Raw genomic sequence first — 22,792 nt, forward strand, 5'->3', positions numbered from 1 at the left:
CAAAACACTTAAATCTTTAAGCGATGTTGCTATCGACGAACAGAATTACAACGCTACATGCCACAAATCTCAAATTATTTGAACCTCAATATGTTTTCATTATGTATTTATATCCTTTAAATGCTTTTGAGCTTTCTCGCTGTAGATCAAAAACGCCTTTATGCGCAATATGATATTTCAAAATCTCTCGTGGGAGCCAGCCAATTAATGGTTGGTAAACCCTCGCGTTATTACAACAATTTACGAAGTACAATTGTGAGGATAAGTGCAAAGACTTAAGACACATATAAACCATGCATTATAAATGTTCAACCGTTATCTACGAAAGAATCGTATAGCTCATTACCTATATACTCGCCCTGGAATTCAATCCGCATCGAAGATAGCCCATTCCAGGTTTTAGAAGTCAGAAGAACAAAACGGGCTACAACTGTACGCGTTAAACGTTGCTCAACGACAGTCTTGTCATCATAGTTTGCCTGAAAAAGCTGAGAAAAAGTTTGAGATGAAGTTCCTTGAAACTGCTTTACAAGATGCACGAAAAATTGCATCGTGTAACACGGCTTTAATATTTATAACTACCTTAATTTGCCCAAATTCCTTGTAAACTGGATAGTCCACATCGTTGTTACTCGTCGACATTGTATAGCTTGCAACCCAATGGCCGTATATTCCTCTGCCTTGCGTCAAAATACCGGTTAATTTTATTCGACCAAGAAAATCTACTTTCACCCAAAGCTTAGTATCGGTACGATGTCTAACCCAAGCTTTTGCGGCATTCAATCGAGCCTTTGCCGCGGTGCGATCCCAATCTTCAAAACTAGAAGACGTCAGTTGACTGTCCAAAATCTCACCGCTTTCCATTCCCAAATGTTTGGAACTTGGAGGGTCTAAAAATTCATAACTTGTGATTTTCAGGCACAGCGTGTACTGTATACACAGTCATAGGTGTTCCAGCCATGACTTAACACCCGATTCACGTATACGAATTGACCAAACACCCGACTCACGTATATAAATTGTCTGAGTTATCACTGATTTTAGAAAAAAATGCACGAATTTCGGAGTAATTTGATAAAAACTGTCCATCTTCAGGCTACGTCATAATTTTCAATATTATAACATTTTACAAGTTGTAGCCTGAAAAATGTCGACAATTGTTGAACAGCTCGAAAAGTTAAAAAAAAAATTAAAAACCTCTTGCGGAATCCTGTTTGAAACTAAATTAAATTATGAAAATAACAATGAACAGAGGTGAATGTTTTAGAAGAAAAATGTACATCTATTGTTCAATTTTTTGACCAAAATGAGAGAATTCTTACAGCCAAGGGACCTATTAAACTGAATGCTGAACTAGGAAGATTAGTCGGTTCTGAAGTATACAGCTGGAAAGAGCATCCCAAAATTAGTAAAATTGAAAGTTTGGTTTCGAAATGTTGAAAAATCAGAAAAGTATCGTCGTGTGAAGTTATTTTCAATCTCGTGCAAACTACGACGTGTCAACGCGCCCATACACGACCACATCTTGTTAAATGGCGAAATAGCAGCGATATTATTAAAATAGGACAAGAATCTACATGTATTAAATATATTCTTACCCCAATTAAATCTAAACTTATTCGAACAGCATCAAAAGAACGGCTTATTTGTTCCTCTTGGAGGAATTGCCGTATCATGCGAGCGAAATCGAATCGCGCATCGGAAAATTAGCCAAAGCTGTGCACCACAACTCTTGGGAGACAAGACTGGGACGTAGATAAATACGGTCACATACACTTTTCAAATACTAGTATATTTCGCCCCAAAACACACTTGTGACGACGAAAAATAGAAAAAAGACAAAACAAAAACGAAACAAAAGCTAGGCGTCGCTCACGATAGAGTTATTATAATATTACGTTCGTACAAAACTTTCCAATTTTACTAATTTGGGGATACTCTTTCCAGTTGTACTGATGAAAATTCCTAGTTTTAAATTTAGTTTAATAGGGGAATGGAAGACTCATTAAAAACAATTTGCTTTATTATGTTCGATGAAAGTGAGAATTTCGTTTTAGACCGATAAAAAAGTTTGTTCACATTTCAGTAACCCTATCAGAATGCAAAAATTTTGACTAGGTACTTCCGGTAAAAAAGGTACATTATTTACCATTTATAATGAAGTATTAAAAATTTAGGCATTCTGATTGGCTTAGCTTGAAAAATGTAAACAAATATGTTTACATTATAACATTATTTTAAAACGAAATTCCTCCTTGTTTGAGCAAACGACGATGCTAATGGTTACAGCTATGATCAAGGTGCATGACTCTATAACAATGTGGCTGACGGATTTCGGGGAGGACGCAATATAATGAAATATTTTTTCACCTTCATAACGACCGTAAAACTCCACTCTCAATGAACATGATCCAGCGCACATCTTTGGCTTAATTTGAATGTACCGAGCAATGATAAATGGATACAAATCTTGCTTCACTGTGAGACCACTGCTTGCATTAAACATCTATTGAAAAAAGATCAAAAGTTCCGGGTAACAAAGAGCAGAATAATAACCATAGAAACCATGGGAATAAAACAGGAAAATAATCAAAATTCTCTCCATAATTTTTATAATTGTTTTGTATTACTATTTCACTTCAAAATTTTAAATCATCAATAGACAAAGGTGCAAATAAAATATACCGTAAAATCAGAAAAAAAAAACTACTTCAAAGATAAATGCAAAATATTTAGAAATCTTTCTTACATTACGTTATGAATGTGTTAAAGAGAACGTTAATCTTAGGTTCACAGAGTTTTCCCATTTTTATACACTAACACTGAAATTCTCCCACTGAAAATGTCATTTTTAATTAAGCCAGCAATTAGACCAATGGTAAAAAGGAAATTAACCGAAGCAAAATATTGCCGTTTGACAGTTGACAGTTTCTAATGACTAATAATATGAATAGAAATATCGCGTTTTCTCTAGAATTCAAGTCAGCTATACAGTGACTTAACTAGCCAGCTGAATGTTCATTACTTTTTTTCCGATTTTCTCGCACTTATCTGACTTTTGAAGTTAAAATCATGAACTCATCATTATCTGTTTAGCAAAGAAACTTTCGAATTCATTCAGAAATAAAATAGAAATTTTAGCATGTTTCGAAAGGGCATTTGAGAACATCGACTGTAAAGTTTTACCAATATATTACGGTCCTTTGCAGAATAACACAATAAAAGAGTATTAATGACTGAAGCAGTAATACAAGCAGAATTAATTCATCTTTTCAAGATATGAATAAGAAGGTAATAGAGAGGAGATTGCACTTACCATATTTCAGAAAATACGATTGTGTGGAAAATCACTAAATTACGTGTAGTTAATTCAAGAATTTACATCGAAGAAAAATTTTTAGGTCACCTTTATCTCATCTTTATGTTTATATTCCTCCAAAGAGTCCCGACGGAATCCAGAAGTGACTGTGTAACTACGAACCCACAATTGTCCACCATCCAGACCTTGGGTTGAGATTGAAGTGAGAGTGATGTTTGCGATGAAGTCAACTTCAAGCCAAGGGTCACTGTCATAGTCCGCCGCAATCCATCCTCCATATCTTACGTTGTCTACCGTAGTCAAATTCAGTCTGCCATTCCATGCTCCGGATTGGAAAAATTTTGATGAAGACGCTGTGATTTGCGAGTCAACAATCATCCTACTTTGCATTCCCAAGGGCACGGAATCAAACCAATCCCTTTCTGGAAAAAAAAGTAACATAACAAGTTGAATAGACTGTCAGCAGTCAACCGAAGTTTTAAATTGCGGAAAAAGAAGATGTAAACACAAGTCGCAAGTCGCCCTAGAAATTAGTTCGCACCGAGGATTTTTGGGATCCAGGATCAAAAGCTTATTAGTAGCCCCATTGATGACCCTGGTAAACTATATATAGTTTTTATTGATCAGGTCGAGGTGATTTAAATACAAAAAACACCCAATCAGAAATTAGACCCTCCATGAAACCTGATTATCGTTTCCTTCATTTCACAATTTTTGCATCCATTAATTGTGTAATTCAATCACTTCTATGCATTGGTTGTTTTAGCAAAATGTAAATCAGTAGAATCTCGATTTCACGGCAGGCCCATCGTGAAGGACGGGGAGGAATGACTGCATGGCGCATGATAACTCAGCTCTGTCAAGGTACCTCATAACGTCGTGATCTCAGATCAACTGGATTAATTTAATACGTACAACAATAAAAGTCGAAAACTTTTAATTTTTTCGTATTTCTTTTGTCCAAAAGAATTATTTAAACCGGTTCAAATTTTCCATTTTCTTGTAAGAAAACGTTTTATGAAATAAAAATTGGGTAACCGAGCTTATATAGAAAAAAATGTCGAATCGCCATTGATGCCATAACAACTGTTATGACGTTATGAATTATATGGTTAATATAATTATCATGTCATGTTTCCAAAATTTTATGGATCCACCTTAATTGTAAATATTTCGTCTCTTCCGCGAACCTTGTAAGCATACACCAAAACACTCAAATCTTCAAGCGATTTTGCTATAGGCGAACGGACTTGCAACGCTGCATATGCATGCAACAAATCTGAAAATATTTGAACCTCAATATGCTTTCATAATGTGTTTATATCCTTTAGATGCTTTTGAGCTTTCTCACTGTAGATCGTCAGTGATTGAAAATTCTTCATGGGAACCAGCCAACTAATGGTTGTTAAACCTTCGCGTTACTACAACGTTTTACGAAGTATATCAATTTTGAAAAACTGTGCAAAGAATTAAGACAAATATAAACCATGCATTATAAATGTTCAACCGTTATCTACGAAGGAATAATGTAGTTCATTACCTATATACTCGCCCTGGAATTCAATCCGCATCGAAGATGTCTTTTCCCAGCTCTTAGTATTCAGACGAACAAAACGGGCTACAACTGTACGAGTTAAACGTTGTTCAATGACAGACCTGTCATCATAGTTTGCCTGAAACAACTGAGAAAAAGTTTGAGATGAAGACCTTTGTGACTTTACAAGATGCACGAAAAATTGCACGGTGTAACAAGGCTTTAACATTTATACCAACCTTAATTTGCCCAAATTCCGTGTAAGCGGGATAGTCCACATCGTCGTTACTCGTCGACATTGTAAAGCTTGCAACCCAACAGCCGTATACTCCCCTGCCTTGCGTCAAAATACCGGTTAATTTTATTCGACCAAGAAAATCTACTTTCACCCAAGGCTTAGTATCGGTACCATGTCTCACCCAAGCTTTTGCCGCATTCAATCGAGCCTTTGCTGCGGTGCGATCCCAATCTTCAAAACTAGAAGACGTCAGTTGACTGTCCAAAATTGCACCGCTTTGCATTCCCAAATGTACGGAGCTTGGAGGGTCTAAAAATTAATCATTTCTGATTTTTAGGCATAATTTCGAGTGGAATTATACACACTTCCAATTAAAGCAGTGATGGGAATATGAGTCAACTATGAGTCAGCTATAGGTCCTCCGGCAGGAATCGAACCTTTCCTTTTGCGATGCCGGTAAGATGCTTGGCAAGAGCATTGCACCGGCATCGCAAAAGCGTAGGTTCGATTCCTGCTGGAGGACCCATAGTTGATTCATTTTTCCATCAACAACACCTAACTTGAATTTGAAGTGTGTATATAATTCCACTCGAAATAAAGACCTTTTAAAACCTCTTGAATTTTGGGGTGTACTTAATTTATACCCCGCCATAGCTGTTCGGGCCAAAGGAATTTTAGGAGGGTGAAGGGGGCGCATGACTTCAGCAAAAATTACCCGACTCACGTATATACATTGCCTGACTTATCACTGATCTAATTGCACGTATTTCCGTATCATTTAATAACAGTTGTCCCGACTTTCATAGATTCTACTGGGTGTCCCAAAGATAAAGTACTCCGCTTTGATTGATAATAATTTTTTAACCAGAGAAGCCATTGCACTGAAAAAAATTGCATTAGATAGAGGGAAGGTTCACTTATCTTTTGGTACCTCAGAATTATGTAAAAAAACCCGGAGATATTTATTAGTGTTCAAAGGTAATAGGCTATCAGTTATAGATGCGTCTAAATTATGCAAAATCGCAGCATAGCAGAAAATGAGAGAAAAGCATCGCTCGCATTTAGACAATGTCCTAACTTGCGTTTTAATAAATTAGAATAAATCGTGAGAATTTTTAGTTGTATAGCATAATGCAACTGTTTGTTAAATGTCTACCGTTAATAGTGCGTGCTTCAGTTTAGAAAAGCTTAATTAAGTAACATTTTTATACAGCGATTTTGCATATTTTAGAGACAGCCCAAAATAATTTGTACAGATTTTGAAAAGTAATAACTCCATGCATTTGCTTCAAAAATACAACTAGAAAATATTAAAATATAATTTAGTTTTTCTTCTAACTAAAGAATGTGGTTTCATTTCGACAACTTTACTTGATATGGAGTTATTTTGAATGAAAACGGAGTAATTTTTTGGGACACCCGGTATATGTAAACATAATTCTTTTTGTTAAGTAATATTTAGAAAATAAGACAGTTAGCCGAAGTATGTGAATAAATTGTATATCCATTGTTTTCAATTTTTTTAACCAGAAATAGAGAATTCTTACAGCCAATGGACCATTCCCATTTTAAACTGAAACCTGAACTAGGAAGATTCGTCGGTTCTGAGGTATACAGCTGGAAAGAGCATCCCAAAATTAGTAAATTGGAAAGTTTGTTTTCGAAATGTTGAAAAATGCGAAAAGTATCGCCGTGTCTAGTTGGCAAATTTTGTATCAATTATAGTATTATGCTTGAAGTGGTAACGCTTTTTGACCATAATACTAATTTATACAAAACTTGCAAATTTTGCACCGCCATATTTTTCACACTTTACAATATTTCGCCACAAAACTTTTCAATTTTACTAATTTGGGGATACTCTTTCCAGTTGTACGGATGAAAATTCCTAGTTTTAAATTTAGTTTCACAGGGGAATGGTAAAGACAATTTGCTTTATTATGTTCTATTAAACAACAAGGGAGAATTTCGTTTTTGACCAATAAGCAAGTTTGTTTGTATTACCAATAACCCAATCAGATTGCATATATTTTGACTACTTCCGGTAAAAAGATACATTATTTACCATTTTAAATGAAGTAATAAAGATTTAGGCATTCCGATTGGCTTAGCTCAAAAAATGTAAACAAATATGCCGATTAGTTTAAAACGAAATTCCTACTTTTTTGAGCAAACGATGATGCTAATGGTTAAAGCTATGATCAAGGTGCATGACTCTATAGCAATGTGGCTGAGGGTTTTCGGGGAAGACGCAATATAATAAAAGTTTTTCACCTTCATAACGACCGTAAAACTCCACTCTCAATGAACAAGATCCAGTGCATATCTTTGGTTTAATTTGAATGTACCGAGCAATGATAAATGGATACAGATCTTGCTTCACTGTGAGACCACTGCTTGCATTAAACATCTATTGAAAAAAGATCAAAATTTCCGGGTAACAAAAGAAAGAGCAGAATAACTATATTAACCTGAGGAGTTACAGGAAAATAATCAAAATTCTCTGCATAATTTTTATATTTTGTATTACTATTCAGTATTTGAAATCTGCATAATTATGGCGAATTCGAGCTTTTCAGAATCTTTTTCAAAATTTTAAATAATGAATAGACAAAGGTGCAAATAAAATATATCATAAACTACTTCAAAGATAAACGCAAAGTATTTAAAAATCTTTCTTAACAATAAGTTATCAATGTGTTAAAGAGAACGTTAATTTTAGGTTCACAGAGCTTTCCCATTATTATACACTAACACTGAAATTTTCCCACTGAAAATGTCATTTTTCATTAAACCAACAATTAGACCAATGGTAAAAAGGAAGCACACGCAAAATATTGTTTGACAGGTCCTAATGACTAATAGCTATATATAATATGAATAAAAATATCGCGTTTTCTCTAGAATTTAAGTCAGCTATACAGTGACTTAACTAGCCAGCTGAATGTTCATTAATTATTTTCTGATCTTGATGCACTTATCTGACTTTTGAAGAAGTTAAAATCATGAACTCATCATTATCTGTTTAACAAAGAAACTTTCGAATTCATTCAGAAATAAAGTGGAAATTTTAGAAAGTTTCGAAAGGGATTTTGAGAAAATCGACTGTATAGTTTTAACAATATATATATTACGGTACTTGCAGACTTATATATGCACACTTATATATATGCAGGTTTTTAAAGGGTCTTAATTTCGAGTGAAATTATACAAACTTCAAATTCAAGCCAGGAACAGTTGATGGAAAAATTAGTCAACTATAGGTCCTCCGGCAGGAATCGAACCTACGCTTTTGCGATGCCGGTGCAATGCTCTTGCCAGCGAAGGTTCGATTCCTGCCGGAGGACGGATGGTTGACTCATTTTTCCATCAACTGTCTCTGGCTTGAATTTGAAGTGTGTATAATTCCACTCGAAATTAAGACCTTTAAACCTCTAGAATTTACTTGCATCGAGTGAAGTGCCAATAATCATAACTGACAATTATATATATATATATATATATATATATATATATATATATATATATATATATATATATATATATACAGTAGGAGGCAAAAGTTTGAGTCCAGTGACTGTATTTCTTTGTTTCAGCAGCATATATTAATATTCTACAGAAAATCTTACCGATAAGTGAACTAGAAAAAAGTAAACAAGTAAACAGAAAAATACATGCTGTACAACAACTATGAGATGTTATGATATTCATTTTTACGTATTTTAATGTGCAAACATGCATTTACATGTCATTGCTTAGTTCCCTCTTTTTTGCTCTTGAAATGACCTTTATTCTTGCTCGCATAGATTCCATAGGTTTTTTAATGTCACACGTTCAATACCTTGCCAGCATTCGTTGACCACTTGCCTCAAGTCAGCCTGGCTGGCGGGTCTGTGCCTCGCCCTCTTCCGGTTAAAACGGTTCTACAAGTGCTCCATAGGTTTTAGATCTGGAATATGAGGTGGAAAGCCATGACAACGAGATCACCAGAATGAGTTTGCTTCTAAACGATTTCTGGCACATAGAAGATGTGCATGTGCTTAGGGTGATTATCATGTAGTTAGACGTGCGATCATCTTTGTACCAGATGAAATTCCATGTCCTTGAAGAATTGGATGATACTTTTCTTTAATTAGGATCCTATTATATCTTTCAATATTGCCAAACCGAGCATGACCAAAGCAGCTAAAAGTTTGCTTGAGTAGGATTTAGTTTCTTCGAACCTCTCCAAGGTTAGTTGCATACCACCTTTTTAAATTCTCACTTCTTCTGCGATCTTACGAGGAAAGAATCCTTCAATACTTAATGGAACTATTTGTCCTTGTGCACCATCACTTTGCCCTTTTTCCTACCCATCTTGGGCAGTGTAAAGGAATGAGAACTTTATTTTGTTATAATTTAGATCATTAGGACCAAAACAGTGTGCAATTAATATAGTTTACAGTACTGAAACACTAGCACGCATGTCTTAACTCCAATACGCTGCCAGGATTTAATACTGGAATTCTACAACGACTGGACTCAAACTTTTGCCTCCTACTGTATATATTAATAATAATATATATTTAATTTTAATATATTAATTTTAATACGTCAACAACTCCTCCAAAGGATATCCTAGTCGGGAACTAGAAGTTTTTCTAACTAAGAAGTTTTTAGGGTATATATGTTTAATTTTTATTTTTAACATTCCATTGAACTTTTCCAGAAAGGTTTTCACACATTTTAGCCGTAGCTACGTTGCTTTGGTTTTGTCCATTTGCTCACATTTTTCACAGAGGGCCGGTTGTATTTCACAGCGGGCCGGATGAGAAAAACGAGCCCGCTGTGAAACGCTCCTCAGCCAATCAAATTGCTTCACTTACACAGTTAAACCATGGTTTTATCTTTTAAAGACTTCCTTACAGCTAAACTACTGAAGCTCAGAATTAATTCATCTTTTCAACAGAAGGTAATAGAGACGAGGCTACACTTAGCATATTTTAGAAAATACGATTGTGTAGAAAACCACTAAATTACGTATACTTAATTCAAGAATCTAGATCGAAGTAAATTTTAAGATCACCTTTATGTCATCTTTATGTTTATATTCCTCCAAAGAGTCCCGACGGAATCCAGAAGCGACTGTGTAACTCTGAACCCACGATTGTCCACCGTCCAAACCCTGGGTCGAAATTGAAGTGAGAGTGATGTTTGCGATGAAGTCAACTTCAAGCCAAGGGTCACTGTCATAGTCCGCCGCAATCCATCCTCCATATCTTACGTTGTCTACCGTAGTCAAATTCAGTCTGCCATTCCATGCTCCGGATTGGAAAAATTTTGATGAAGACGCTGTGATTTGCGAGTCAACGATCATTCTACTTTGCATTCCCATGGGCACAGGATCAAACCAATTCGATACTGGAAAAAAAAGTAACATAACAAGTTGAATAGACTATTTGCAGTCAACCGAAGTCTTAAATGGAGCCACCTTAATCGTCAATATTACGTCACTTGTGCGAACATTTTAAACATACACCAAAACACTAAAATCTTCAAGTTATGTTGCTCTCGGCGAACGGAATTGCAGCGCTGCATGCCACAAATCAGTCTCAATTATTTGAAACTCAATATATTTTCATAATGCATGTATTTATATCCTTTAGATGCTTTTGAGCTTCCTCGCTGTAGATCGTAAACGCCTTCATGCGCAACATGACATTTCAAAATCTCTCGTGGGAACCAGCCAGCTAATGTTCAACCGTTATCTACGAAAATATAATGTAGTTCATTACCTATATACTCGCCCTGGAATTCAATCCGCATCGAAGATGTCTTGTGCAAGGCCTTAGTATTCAGACGAACAAAACGGGCTACAACTGTACGAGTTAAACGCTGTTCAACGACAGACTTCTCGTCATAGTTTGCCTGAAAAAGCTGAGAAAAAGTTTTAGATGAAGAGCTTTGCAAATTTACAAGATGCATAAAAAATTGCACGGTGTTACAAGGCTTTAACAAATCATACTAAACCTTAATTTGCCCAAATTCCTTGTAAACTGGATAGTCCACGTCGTCGTTACTCGTTGACATTGTAAAGCTTGCAACCCAACAGTCGTATGCTCCTCTGCCTTGCGTCAAAATACCGGTTAATTTTATTCGACCAAGAAAATCTACTTTCACCCAAGGCTTAGTATCGGTACCATGTCTCACCCAAGCTTTTGCCGCATTCAATCGAGCCTTTGCCGCGGTGCGATCCCAAGCTTCAAAACTAGAAGCCGTCAGTTGACTGTCCAAAATTGCACCGCTTTGCATTCCCAAATGAACGGAACTTGGAGGGTCTAAAAATTGATCATTTGTGATTTTATGGGATTTCACTCGATGAGAGGGTCTCAATACTTATACTATTATTAAACATGATGCAAATTTTTTTATTACGGAAAATTTTGAAGATTAGAAGTTGAAAAATTTTGTGTTTATTCTTATTTTTTTATTCTCAAAAGACTAATTCTTAATGTTTTTCAAAATAACTTGCTGATCATGTTCGGGCGGGCTACGATGATGCTAATGGATTGTGGATATGATTATAAGGTGCTTTTCTGTATAAAGGTCTGTTCACAAATCACAAGATCCAATTTTGTCGGAATTATTCACTTCTGATGGATGTTTTATAGTCGGTTGATGTGCATATGGGCATGCAGCAAATAGACTAAAACCAATGCAGTACTGCTTTATCAATAACAAAATACATGCAAACTACACTTCCATACATGTCTGAAGTTAATTAAATCCAACAAAATTGGATTGTGTGAAGGGGCCTTAATAATTAGTTGGTGGTCTTCGGGGAGAACGTAATAATAAAAATTTTTTACCTTCATAACGACCGTAAAACTCCACTCTCAATGAACAAGATCCAGTGCACATCTTTGGTTTGATTTGAATGTACCGAGCAATGATAAATGGATACAAATCTTGCTTCACTGTGAGACCACTGCTTGCATTAAACACCTTTTCGAAAAAAAGTATATATTAATAAGCGGTCAAAGTTCATTTGACAAACTGACTGAGCTTTTACGTATAATCTTATGCAAAATACTTGTTCTTCAGTGATTTTAAAAATGGATGCACAGGGCACGTGCCCCCTTCCAAATTTTTTCAATGGACCAAGTGCCTTTTTTGTGATGAAAAATGCCTTTTTCGAGAAGCTAATGCAGCTGTAAATACTATTTTAAAATTGAAGGTGCCCTTTTTGTTTCCGTCGTACACCCACACACCACACCAAATCGCATTTATGCCAATGCAAAAGCATCAACTGTATTTAATACTATTATATTAAATTTAAAGAGCAGTTTTTGTATAAAAAATTGCTAGCTCAACACTTCAGTCATTCTTCTGATTGGCTTAGATCAGCAGGCTATTTCACCCCGGCATTTTAGCCCGCAAAATTCACCGCAATGCCCACCAAATGTTAATATAATATTGCACCACCTATTTTAGTCACAGTTGTAACGATTCAATGTCGTTGACAAGTGCGAAAATTTTGGTGAATGCTGTTGAACCGCGGGCTCAGACTTCTTAGCCGCTTCAAACTTTATGTAACGTCCCCCGACACTTGTTTCAAATAATTTTAACGAACATGTGCACGCATAAAACGTGTAAACCCAGATTAAAGCGTGAATTTCGATCGACATAAAATTTGAATCTCACCTTTATCTGATCCTCAATCTGATATCCCTCCAAAGATTCTCGATTTAATCCAGAAGCGACTGTGTAACTCCGAACCCACGATTGTGCACCGTCCAGACCCTGGGTTGAGATTGACGTGAGAGTGATGTTTGCGATGAAGTCAACTTCAAGCCAAGGGTCACTGTCATAGTCCGCCGCAATCCATCCTCCATATCTTACGTTGTCTATCGTAGTCAAATTCAGTCGGCCATTCCATGCTCCGGATTGGAAAAATTTTGATGAAGACGCTGTGATTTGTGAGTCAACGATCATTCTACTTTGCATTCCCAAGGGAACGTGATTGAACGAATCCGTTACTGGAGAGAAAGGAGAAGAAATACACAAAGTGATATATATATATATATATATATATATATATATATATATATATATATATATATATATATATATATATATATATATATATATATATATATATATATATCTTAAGAAACATGTAAGGAGAATTTCATTATTGATCAAATAAATAAATTTTGTTGTTGCCCTATAATTTCTTCTTATATTATAAAAGAATTAAAAAAGCTCGTCGCGTGCCTTTATGGTGTAATAATGCACTCGGGGAAATATTGGAAGAATACTCGAGAAGCTTGTAAACACTCGGCTACGCCTCGTGTTTTACAAGCTTCTCTCGTATTCTCCCAACATTCCCCCATCGTGCATTGTTACACCATAAAGGCACGCGACTCGTTTTTTAATTCTTAATTAATCAATGTCCTTAAGATTTTCTATTAACTTCCGGTGGAATCACGCCTATCCAGACGGACAGGTACTCGGCCCTGGACATGCGGCTAGTTTGACAAGCGGAGTTTATCGCTTACCATTTACATAGCATCCTTTGAATTCAACTCTTATCCTGGGGTATTGGTAGAAATTTCCAGGGTGAATACGAACGTAGCGCACAAAAATGTGATAAAGCAGCTCATTTTTCACCACTGTGCCTGCGTTTGTGTTGGCAGGAAAAACCTTAAACAAGGGAAAACGTTTTTCAATTATTTTTAATAAATGTAACAAGGAAATAAGCAAATTTATTTACATATTTTAGGCTGAGCCAATCAGAATGTATATTCAATGTAAAATTGTGGTAACCCATTGCCACCTATTTACCGCAAATAGTCAAAATTTTATTATTATTATTATTTAATTTTCCTTAAGCCTGGTTCACACTTGTCTTAAGGATCTGAAATTCCCTTGGTCTGAAGTCATTGGTGCACGAAATGCTTTGTCTATCCGAAGGTGATATAACGGATCCCCGATCCTAGGAGCTGGTGTTAACCAGGCCTTAAAAACAACGGTAGCCCTTTAGCACTTGTCATGAGAAACTGTTTTCCAAGGGGCCATTGCACAATACATATAATCACAAAATAATTTAGGCTAGTTATTACAATATCTATTGCATAGTTACACATTACTCATTACACAATACACCACATACATTAAAAGCTTACGCATTAAGTATTACTGAAATAAGGGTTGACTGAGCCACGAAATCTTTCATTCGTCGAATCATTCCTATGCCTTTAGATATTTTGATGGCAACAATTAGTGCAAACCGTTTGGTTTGCACTTTCTCATGCCATACACGGCTTTTGATTGGGCGTATGATATTCTTCACACGTGAAAAATTGCCGTATGTCATTTTGGCGGCAATTTGTTTACATTTTATCAAGATGGCGTCGAAATATAGAAGTGAGATTCAAAATATATTACTCAAATTCAAGACATTTTCGCATTCGGCACATTATAAAATCTTTCGGAGAGAATATCTAACTTCTATTGAACAAAATTACAACGAAACTGAACGGTAATAAATATATTTTGATGCATAAAATAGGCGATTTTTTTGCTCGCTGTGTTTTTGTATTTTAAAAGCGTGTGGTTGCCAAATTGATCTCTATACACTTTTAATAAACAAATTACTTCATGGTTGGCTCGTTTCTACGATTTTTATTATGCACTCGTTGTATCAGGCTATCGGCGAAAATAATAGTCAAAGAAACGATTTCCAACGATGAGCAATGAAATGCCATGTTACAAGTTGCAATTTTTCTTACAACTTGCAATGCGAGATTCAAATTCTAAGAGATGTAAATTAGTGAAGAGTCTTGTAATAGACACAAAAGTTTCGTTGTTCCCAAATATACATCTCTCAAAAGTAGAATTGCAATGCAAGTTGCAGGAAAAATTTCACCGTGTCACCGGGTTTTAAGGGATTACCTTGTCCGTTTCACCTTCTCGATAAGTGTTAAATGTAACACCATCATTTGAGTAAGATAGAGTATAATCTTTCATCCACTCATTTCTTCGAGCAGAACCTTGAGTTTCTACGTCACTGACGATAGTTCTAGTTAGGAAATCAACCTGCAGCCATGGATTGGAATCACCACTCAGTGAATGCAACCAGTCTTTTGAGTGTCCAAGCCTTCCTTGGTGGGGCGGATAATTATAGCCGTGAAAAGAACTGGCACTTATCTGGCTGTCGAGAATACCACCGCTTTCCATACCAAGTCTAGTTAGCTTTCCACAAGCTAAAAACAGGCAGAAGTTAAATATTTCTTTTTAAATTAAATAAATGTCATGTGAACAATGTGAGAACTACAATCCTGGTCAAAACATTCACGACACTCTGTGTTAATTCACACTACAGTCTGCAGTCGCAGAATTTATTTCAAGTTTCTCCTTTTTATTTCAAGATTCCCCTACAAATCAATTTTGAGTGATTTATCTTAACTCATTCAAGCATTTAGCATATATTCAACATTGATTAGGGGGGCGAAGAGGGGGAGAATCGACACAGAAATGTTGATGTTTTATGTAAAAAACTACAAATCATTGTAAAAATATATAAGATATAGCTAATCACAACTTTAATAGCAACTACATCCACTCAGGGGCTATTTACATGACCCTAATGAACTCAAAATGTTTAGAATTTGCAGGCTCTTAAATGCCAAAGCGATCTTAGCGGCAGGACCGTTTTTTTGAGTACGAGTGTTTATGAATTACGTAATATCTATTAATTAGTTCCCGAGACGGTGCAAAGCTTCGTACGAGATTTATTACACCCGGGTATTGTGACAGATCAATGGAAATCCAATTTTATCTAAATTCTATGTCATTTGACGGTAAATATTCAATGGCCATGGTCTGTTTTGGGTTAACAGCAACGTCCTGGTTCACTGCGACGAAAAGTTTGTACTTTAAAAGAGAGCGTCAGCATGCAATTCAGCTGTCCTCGCAAACTATTTTGTGAAAAATTTGACAATACAAAATATAATAATTAAATAATTGAACAAACACATGCACAAACGATGAGCCAATGAAGAGAAATAACGCGGATGCAGTTCAAGAATAAGCGAAAAAATAGGAATGAATTATTATCAATAAGTGCTATAGCGAAACTATTTTAAGGCGCTGTTACACTTTCCTTGCAACTTGCAATGCAATTCTACTCCTGAGGCACCTAAAGTTGTCAAATACGAACATTTCTTACGATCTCCTAACGTTTTCTTAGCATTTGAGAAACTTTTTACAGATTAACTTGCACTGCAAGTTGCAAGCAAAATTGCATAGTGTATTTTGGCAGCGCCTTGCAAAAGTTCAGTGTCTATTCTATAGTTCCTTTTTTGTTTGCCGCAATGATGTAGTTTTATTCCTACTCACCGTTATAACATCCGTACAATTCCAATCTTACAGCTGGGCGTTCATTCCACTCGGTAGGTATGACGCGAAGATATCGGGTATTGATGACAGGAGAGAAAGCATGTTCTACCACCGTATTCCGGTCACTGTTAGCCGAGAATACCTGAAATTACATATTAAATATATCCTTAATTATTAAAATTAATTATAATTATTAAATCTAATTATTAAGATTACGCATTAAGTATTTTTCACGACGCCAAAAAGTTCGTGGTCGTCAGCAGTGAGCGTTTCTACTACAATCCACCATTTTTTTTAATATTGACGTCGATATTGTTTCACAGAGGGGGGGGGGGCACCGAATGAGAAATTGTGTCATAAAAACCAGCCTCAATCAAACTTTCCCCAAAGTTCGCACACAATTCAATTCAACTTTCCCTCAATTCATGACGGTAGCTAGAAGCTTAATTGGGGGGTGCATGTATATTCATATTTTCGTCGGTACATAAACACGAATGCGGTAAATAAACATTAATATATGAATATACACCCTCCAATTAAGCGGTCTAGCTACGGCCCTGCCTCAATTTTAATGCAATACACACAACTCTGAGATGCGACATGGCCCACCTTGACTTGTCCAGCATCTTTATAGGATTCCAAAGCAGTTCGATTATAGCCGGAGGCCACTGAGAACTTCTTTAGCCATTCGTCAGCGTCGCTTCTTCCTTGGGTTGTAATTTTAACAACCGTTGTTGTTGCAATAAGGTCAATCTGAATCCATGGCTGGTTATCGAGCTCTTGAGGAACCCAAGCAGCGTGTCTCCTGCCTGGTACGGCTGTAAGGTTCACTCTTGCATTGTGAGCCTCGCCGAGGGCATCTTGAGAGGACGCTGTGAACTGTTCGTCCAAGATTATATTATTACTTTTCAAGCCAATCTCTGTGACGATAGCACAGCCTGAAATAAAAATAACACACCTGTCACCTCTAAGTCTCGTTTAAGTCATGATTTCACTGCTAAAAAAACTTGAAGAGATTCAGACATATCCACAAACATCGAGCACGGTCAGGCATTCGCTTGTCATTACACAAGAAACTCAACATTAGGCGAATAAATTAACTAATCACAGTCATGCCTTTTGTCAACTTTTGTCAACAACATTTTTTGGCCTTTTGTCTTGATTTGCGCAGTTCATATCTCGCATTTTCGTTGCGTCGAATTCAATTCAAACGATAGGTAATGAAATAAACTAATTAAGCTTCATTATCATCTCATTATCTATTGTTTGAATTGCATTCGACGCGACCAAAACACATGCACGTATAAACTAGGTATTAGTTTTTTAATGCGGCCATTGATGGTGTTTTTCACGCAGTGGTTGCAATGGTGATTCACATCTTACTGGCCGCAATTATACCACGGGGTGTACAGAAATGTTCCATCTTTCAAAATCAGGCTTTGCGTGCAATACTAATCAGTTACCTTTCACAAACCACTATAACACGATGAACTACGAGAACGAACGAATATGCAAGAAATGTTGTGTTGAAATTGTGGCATGGAAATTCTAACAACATAGCAATAAGCTAGCTGTTTCAATAATTTTAAATTCTAATGAGACACTCTGTACTTGTTTTTGAAATACAAAATCACATATTTCTGAGTTAGCTATCTCCAATACCTGTATAATTGTCTTTTTAAAACAGCCTGGGTTACAAGAATCGTTCGTAGACTCGCTTCACACTGAAGCTATAGTTTTTATCAAAGCTTTATATGTACAGCAGGTTCAAACATGTCTGCGTATTTCGGTCAAATAATAACAAAGGCGAATCTCCGTGGAACGACTATTTCACAAGACTTTCACCGCGTAAATATTACTTATGGTATTAATGAAGCTATATTCTTGAGTGAAGCTATATCGTGCTGATGTCACGTACACGCCTAAAAACGCTCAGGTTGATGCAAGTTGCATGATATAAACACGACGAAGCAATGCTGTGCTGCCCACATTGTTCAGAGTTGTTATCAACATTGAACAATATTGTTGAAACTGAATCGGGTGTGACAATATTGTTCAATATTGATAACAACTCTGAACAATGTGGGCAGCACAACATTGCTCCATCCTGTTTATATCAACTTGCATCAACCTGAGCGTTTTTAGGCGTGTACACGACGTGTGATTGGCTCCACGAATTAAACTACAACAAACCACTTCATGTAACATTAGGCTTTTTGCGTTTGATGTTATATCACGAGAAATGTCTATTAAGGTCTGGCTTACAATGTAAAAAGCCGTGTTATAACTAAGATCATATAAATTATAGTGTTATCACATTTACCCATGCACATCGGCGATAACCTGCCAATATCATTATGACCATATGTTCTGAAAACTCTTGATTAATTCGAGACAAATACAAAAATATATCTGAAACACTTACCACATTGAACTTCAACGACAATTTGGGAAAGCAGAACCTGGGAAAATAAAATATATACTTTTTCATACGGGTTTTTAAAAACACCGCGACACTGAACCGCCGACAGCAATCCTATTTAATACTCGGTCTCCGAATAAACAACATTATAGTAATGCATTCGCAATGTTTGAAGGTTAATGTAATATAATAATAATATAATAGAATATAATTATGTAGACTGGCAAGTTTTTCAATGTAAGTTTGATAGAGAGAGTATTCTATCGAAAGTATTCTAACCATCCAGTGAATATTTCAGCGAGACCTGCGTAAACTATGCATGCATGAGATTTAAGAATTCCTTTCAACAGCGATTTAAAACAGGTTTGAAACAGGTGTTAATAAAAATATATTACAAACCCGTCTGACTCTCGTCTAGCGGATTAAAGATAGCCTTTGACATTTCAAGTTTATATCATGTGGTATATAAATTAACGTACATATAATTTTAAATATAATTCCAATAATGATTTGTTTACGTCAATACTGAGTGCTTATCGTTATATTAGCTATAAATTGTAAAGATTATACGTTAAGTCTTTATGCTAAGGTTCTATAGCACCTGGTGTCTATGTTTCTCTTTTGAACTTTTTTCGAAGCAATTACAAAAAACAGAAACATTTTAAGATTAGTTCAGCAATTTTCCTTGTAGAAATTTTCTATTGCGGAGAAGAGCACTGATTTTTTTCTCGGGCAGCATTCCCATATAGGTAAACAAAATATTTACCAAATAATTATACGTTGAAATGAAATTAAATTGGTTGAATGAACATATTAAACAGAATTAAAAGCTATACCCACCCAAATACAGATTGCAATGTGCAGAAATCTCTTTGAGAACGTATTTTCCACGTAAATAAGAGTCATCTTTAAGCAACTATATGCGTAGGATATGCATCTTCAAAACTGCATTAAAGCTGAAAATATACCTGTTAAACTATTTAACATACACAAAAGGTTGCCAAGGACATAAACGTAACCTTCATTAATATTGCATTATAGTTGCTTGGCAAGGACTAGGACTGTTTATAGTAATTAATGAATTGTAAGAAAGTGTGAAGTAAATTTTCTCCCCTTTTAGTATAACGCCACACAAGAAAGAAGGCAAGAAGCATAATAGTGCTTTCTTTGTCCGGGTGTTGAAAGGGCAACTTTCATTTCACGCCAGCGACCATCAACTTTGTTGGTTGATGAACTCTTTGGAGTGTGGTCAGTAAAATGAAAATGCAGTGATGAGGTATGGGCAATTGGAGGGGGAGGTCAGTCAGGAAACCACCTGTTAATCAGGTACGCAGATCTCCCTTGTTGCTAAATGTATTTTGAACGGCGTTGTAACAACATGAATACTTATATGTATACGAAGAAGTTCCGTAGCCAACACGATAAACGGGGGGGGGGCATATTGATATATTCATGATATGTGTGACGAATTTCTTCTCAAATCAATTGTCTCTACAGTCTGTTAACATGGTATATGAATATATAAATATGGGCCCTCCCAAATATCGGTGCGGGGTACGCCACTGTTACTAAGTCACAACATGCTTGCAATTTTTCCTGCGATTTTTCCCTTTTAAACGATGGGAACCAGTGGATATAGTTATGCGTGCTTTGAACACAGAATACCACAGACAGAATACCTATCAGAAGAACAACTCCATTGTTTTTGGCGTAAGTGTGATTCGTCTGATTCGTCACTCAGCAAGTACGTAAATAGAGGCAAGCCCCCCCTGCCAATATTTAATTAGAATACTATTTTAAACATTGGCAGGGGGGCGATTGCCTCCGTTTACGGTACTTGCTGATTGACGAATCAGAACGAATCGAAATTACGAAAAAAGTTACGAGTTATCTTTCTCATAAGTATTTTCTGTGATGACATCATCAAACTTAATTGCATTTTAAAAACTCAAAAATTCGTAAAAATTGCGTTCCGTAAACGGATCGCGTCCCGTGTGTCTCGGCCTCAAGGGCAGTTTTCCTTACATATTATATATATAATATTATATAATTATATATATATAATATATATTATATATTATATATAATATATATATATATATATATATTATATATAATATATATTATATATATATATATAACTAATTCTATTTCAGAAAAACACATACCAATAATTTAAGCAAGTTTTTTTATACCAAACACAACAATTTAGAAGGTTTGACGCATGACTGTATACCGAGATATATTTAAAAACCTTATCTGTTTCTAGATCTGTATTTATAGTGCTATACCGAAGCAATTAAATTGATTTGGCAAGCGATAATGCTATTTGGCTCGACAAACACATTGTCCACATTTGTAAACGTGACTATACGCTATATAGCGGAAGCATTTCAAAACTTTCATCCCTTCATGACGTAAAATAGTATTCCGCCAGAAAAATATCACGGAATTGAAGGTCGAATTCAAGCTAACGAACGTGCCCGCCCACAGACTAAGCGAGCTAATGTTTTTATCGTGCAACGGCATTTCCCATGCGAAACATATAAAGCAATAAACTAGTGCGGGACTTGAACAGACAAGATAGCACAAAACAGCTACGGAACATGTCGATACATTTTTCAAACCAGAAACGCGATTACGATTTCTGCTTGTTAATGAGTCTCGCGTTTCCTCGTCCGCATTAATGCAAAGCGTTGTAGTCCTTTTCTTTGTTTTCGCGATGACGTACATTTTGTAGTTCAAATAAGCGAACAGAATCGTGAAAATCGTAAGATATACAGTTGCGACGATGTTGTTCGTTTGTCGTTCAACCGCGAGAGACAGCAGCATCATTGCAGCAAAGGTCAACAGCAAAAAGCCAAGGAAAAGCATCAGCCTGCATTTGTTCACGTGCGTTTGATGGAAAAACGGGCACGTCAAGGCAAGGAACCGTTCGATATTTAGCGTCAAAAGGGAAAACATTGAGAAGCCATGAAGCACCATGTTCACAGCGATCCTCATTTCTTCCCGTTGGGCATCGAAGCCGTCCAAATACGTTGAGATGGCAGAAAACGCTATCAGAGGATGAGCGATAGTCACGACAGCCAAATCGAACCAAGATAGAACAAAAATCATGAAGTAACATAACTTTTTCCGATGCTGTGCCGACCTCCACAGACTAATTATAACCACGAAATTTAAAAATACTCCAACGATCATAAAGGTGCCGTTCACAGCGAACAAAATGGATGCATTCAGCAGCATGGCGAACTGTTTCATTTTAATCGAAATCTATATCGATGCCCTTTCACAGGTAATTTCCACGACTTCGGATATCTTGCCTTTAAATTTCTATGAGATTTAATGATTCGTATTCACAAATGTCGGATGTCAATCAATATGAACGCGCACATGTGCGGACCACTTGACAGGGTATAGATTATGGGATAATGGTTATATTGGAAAGTCGTAATCCGCAATGTTCAACTGTTCAATTTTGAAATTGAATGCTTGATTTAACACGACCACTACCATATCATTTGCTTTCCGTTTGTTGATCCCTCTTCCATCCGCAGCACAATTAATACATTGCCCGAAAGCAAATAGTTGCCACCTGCTGCGATAGTCTCAAAACTTATACATTATATATAAAAACACCTGTTAATGTTGCTGCTTAAATATGTAGACATGAAAATTCATATCATCCTTGTCTTCATCTTTGAGCGGATAGTTGAAGAGATCTAGTTGTGTTTCATTGCATGATGATGAAATTTTACCTCGAAAAAAATCATAATACAAGTTTGGAATAAGCTAGAGAGAAATGTTATATTATTTGAGAGCGGAAACTAGTCGGTAAACGCTTCTATTGTCGCGACTGTAAATTCGCATAATTTAAAAGGAAAAAACACCTCTTCA

The 22,792-nt window shown here is 36.1% G+C and overlaps 1 protein-coding gene across 1 annotated transcript; it reads right to left on the bottom strand.

The window, feature by feature from the left end:
* Positions 1-468: 468 nt before the first annotated feature.
* LOC114535071 lies at positions 469-17,557 on the bottom strand. The gene is made up of 16 exons (XM_028556452.1): positions 17,509-17,557; positions 17,083-17,411; positions 16,474-16,615; positions 15,028-15,338; positions 13,632-13,776; positions 12,775-13,109; positions 11,940-12,075; positions 11,101-11,408; positions 10,866-11,007; positions 10,157-10,491; positions 7,366-7,501; positions 5,093-5,400; positions 4,860-5,001; positions 3,407-3,741; positions 2,371-2,506; positions 469-890 (listed from the first exon to the last, which is right to left on the bottom strand). Exons 1-16 carry the CDS (start codon positions 17,555-17,557, stop codon positions 469-471), a joined length of 3,711 nt encoding a protein of 1,236 aa, XP_028412253.1.
* Between the last annotated feature and the right edge of the window lie 5,235 nt (positions 17,558-22,792).

The sequence above is a fragment of the Dendronephthya gigantea genome, unplaced genomic scaffold, assembly GCF_004324835.1.
Source record: "Dendronephthya gigantea isolate DGI-Jeju-01 unplaced genomic scaffold, DenGig_1.0 000110F, whole genome shotgun sequence".
In the NCBI taxonomy this organism is placed as follows: Eukaryota; Metazoa; Cnidaria; class Anthozoa; order Malacalcyonacea; family Nephtheidae; genus Dendronephthya; species Dendronephthya gigantea.

Excerpts from the sequence above, each read along its gene's own strand:
- LOC114535071 (XM_028556452.1), bottom strand. The coding sequence starts at position 17,557 with ATGTTGAGTTTCTTGTGTAATGACAAGCGAATGCCTGACCGTGCTCGA. Across the intron at positions 11,409-11,939 it reads GTTTTACGGTCGTTATGAAG|ACCCTCCAAGTTCCGTTCAT; the intron begins GTAAAAAATTTT and ends ATCAATTTTTAG. Across the intron at positions 11,008-11,100 it reads AGGAATTTGGGCAAATTAAG|CTTTTTCAGGCAAACTATGA; the intron begins GTTTAGTATGAT and ends ACTTTTTCTCAG.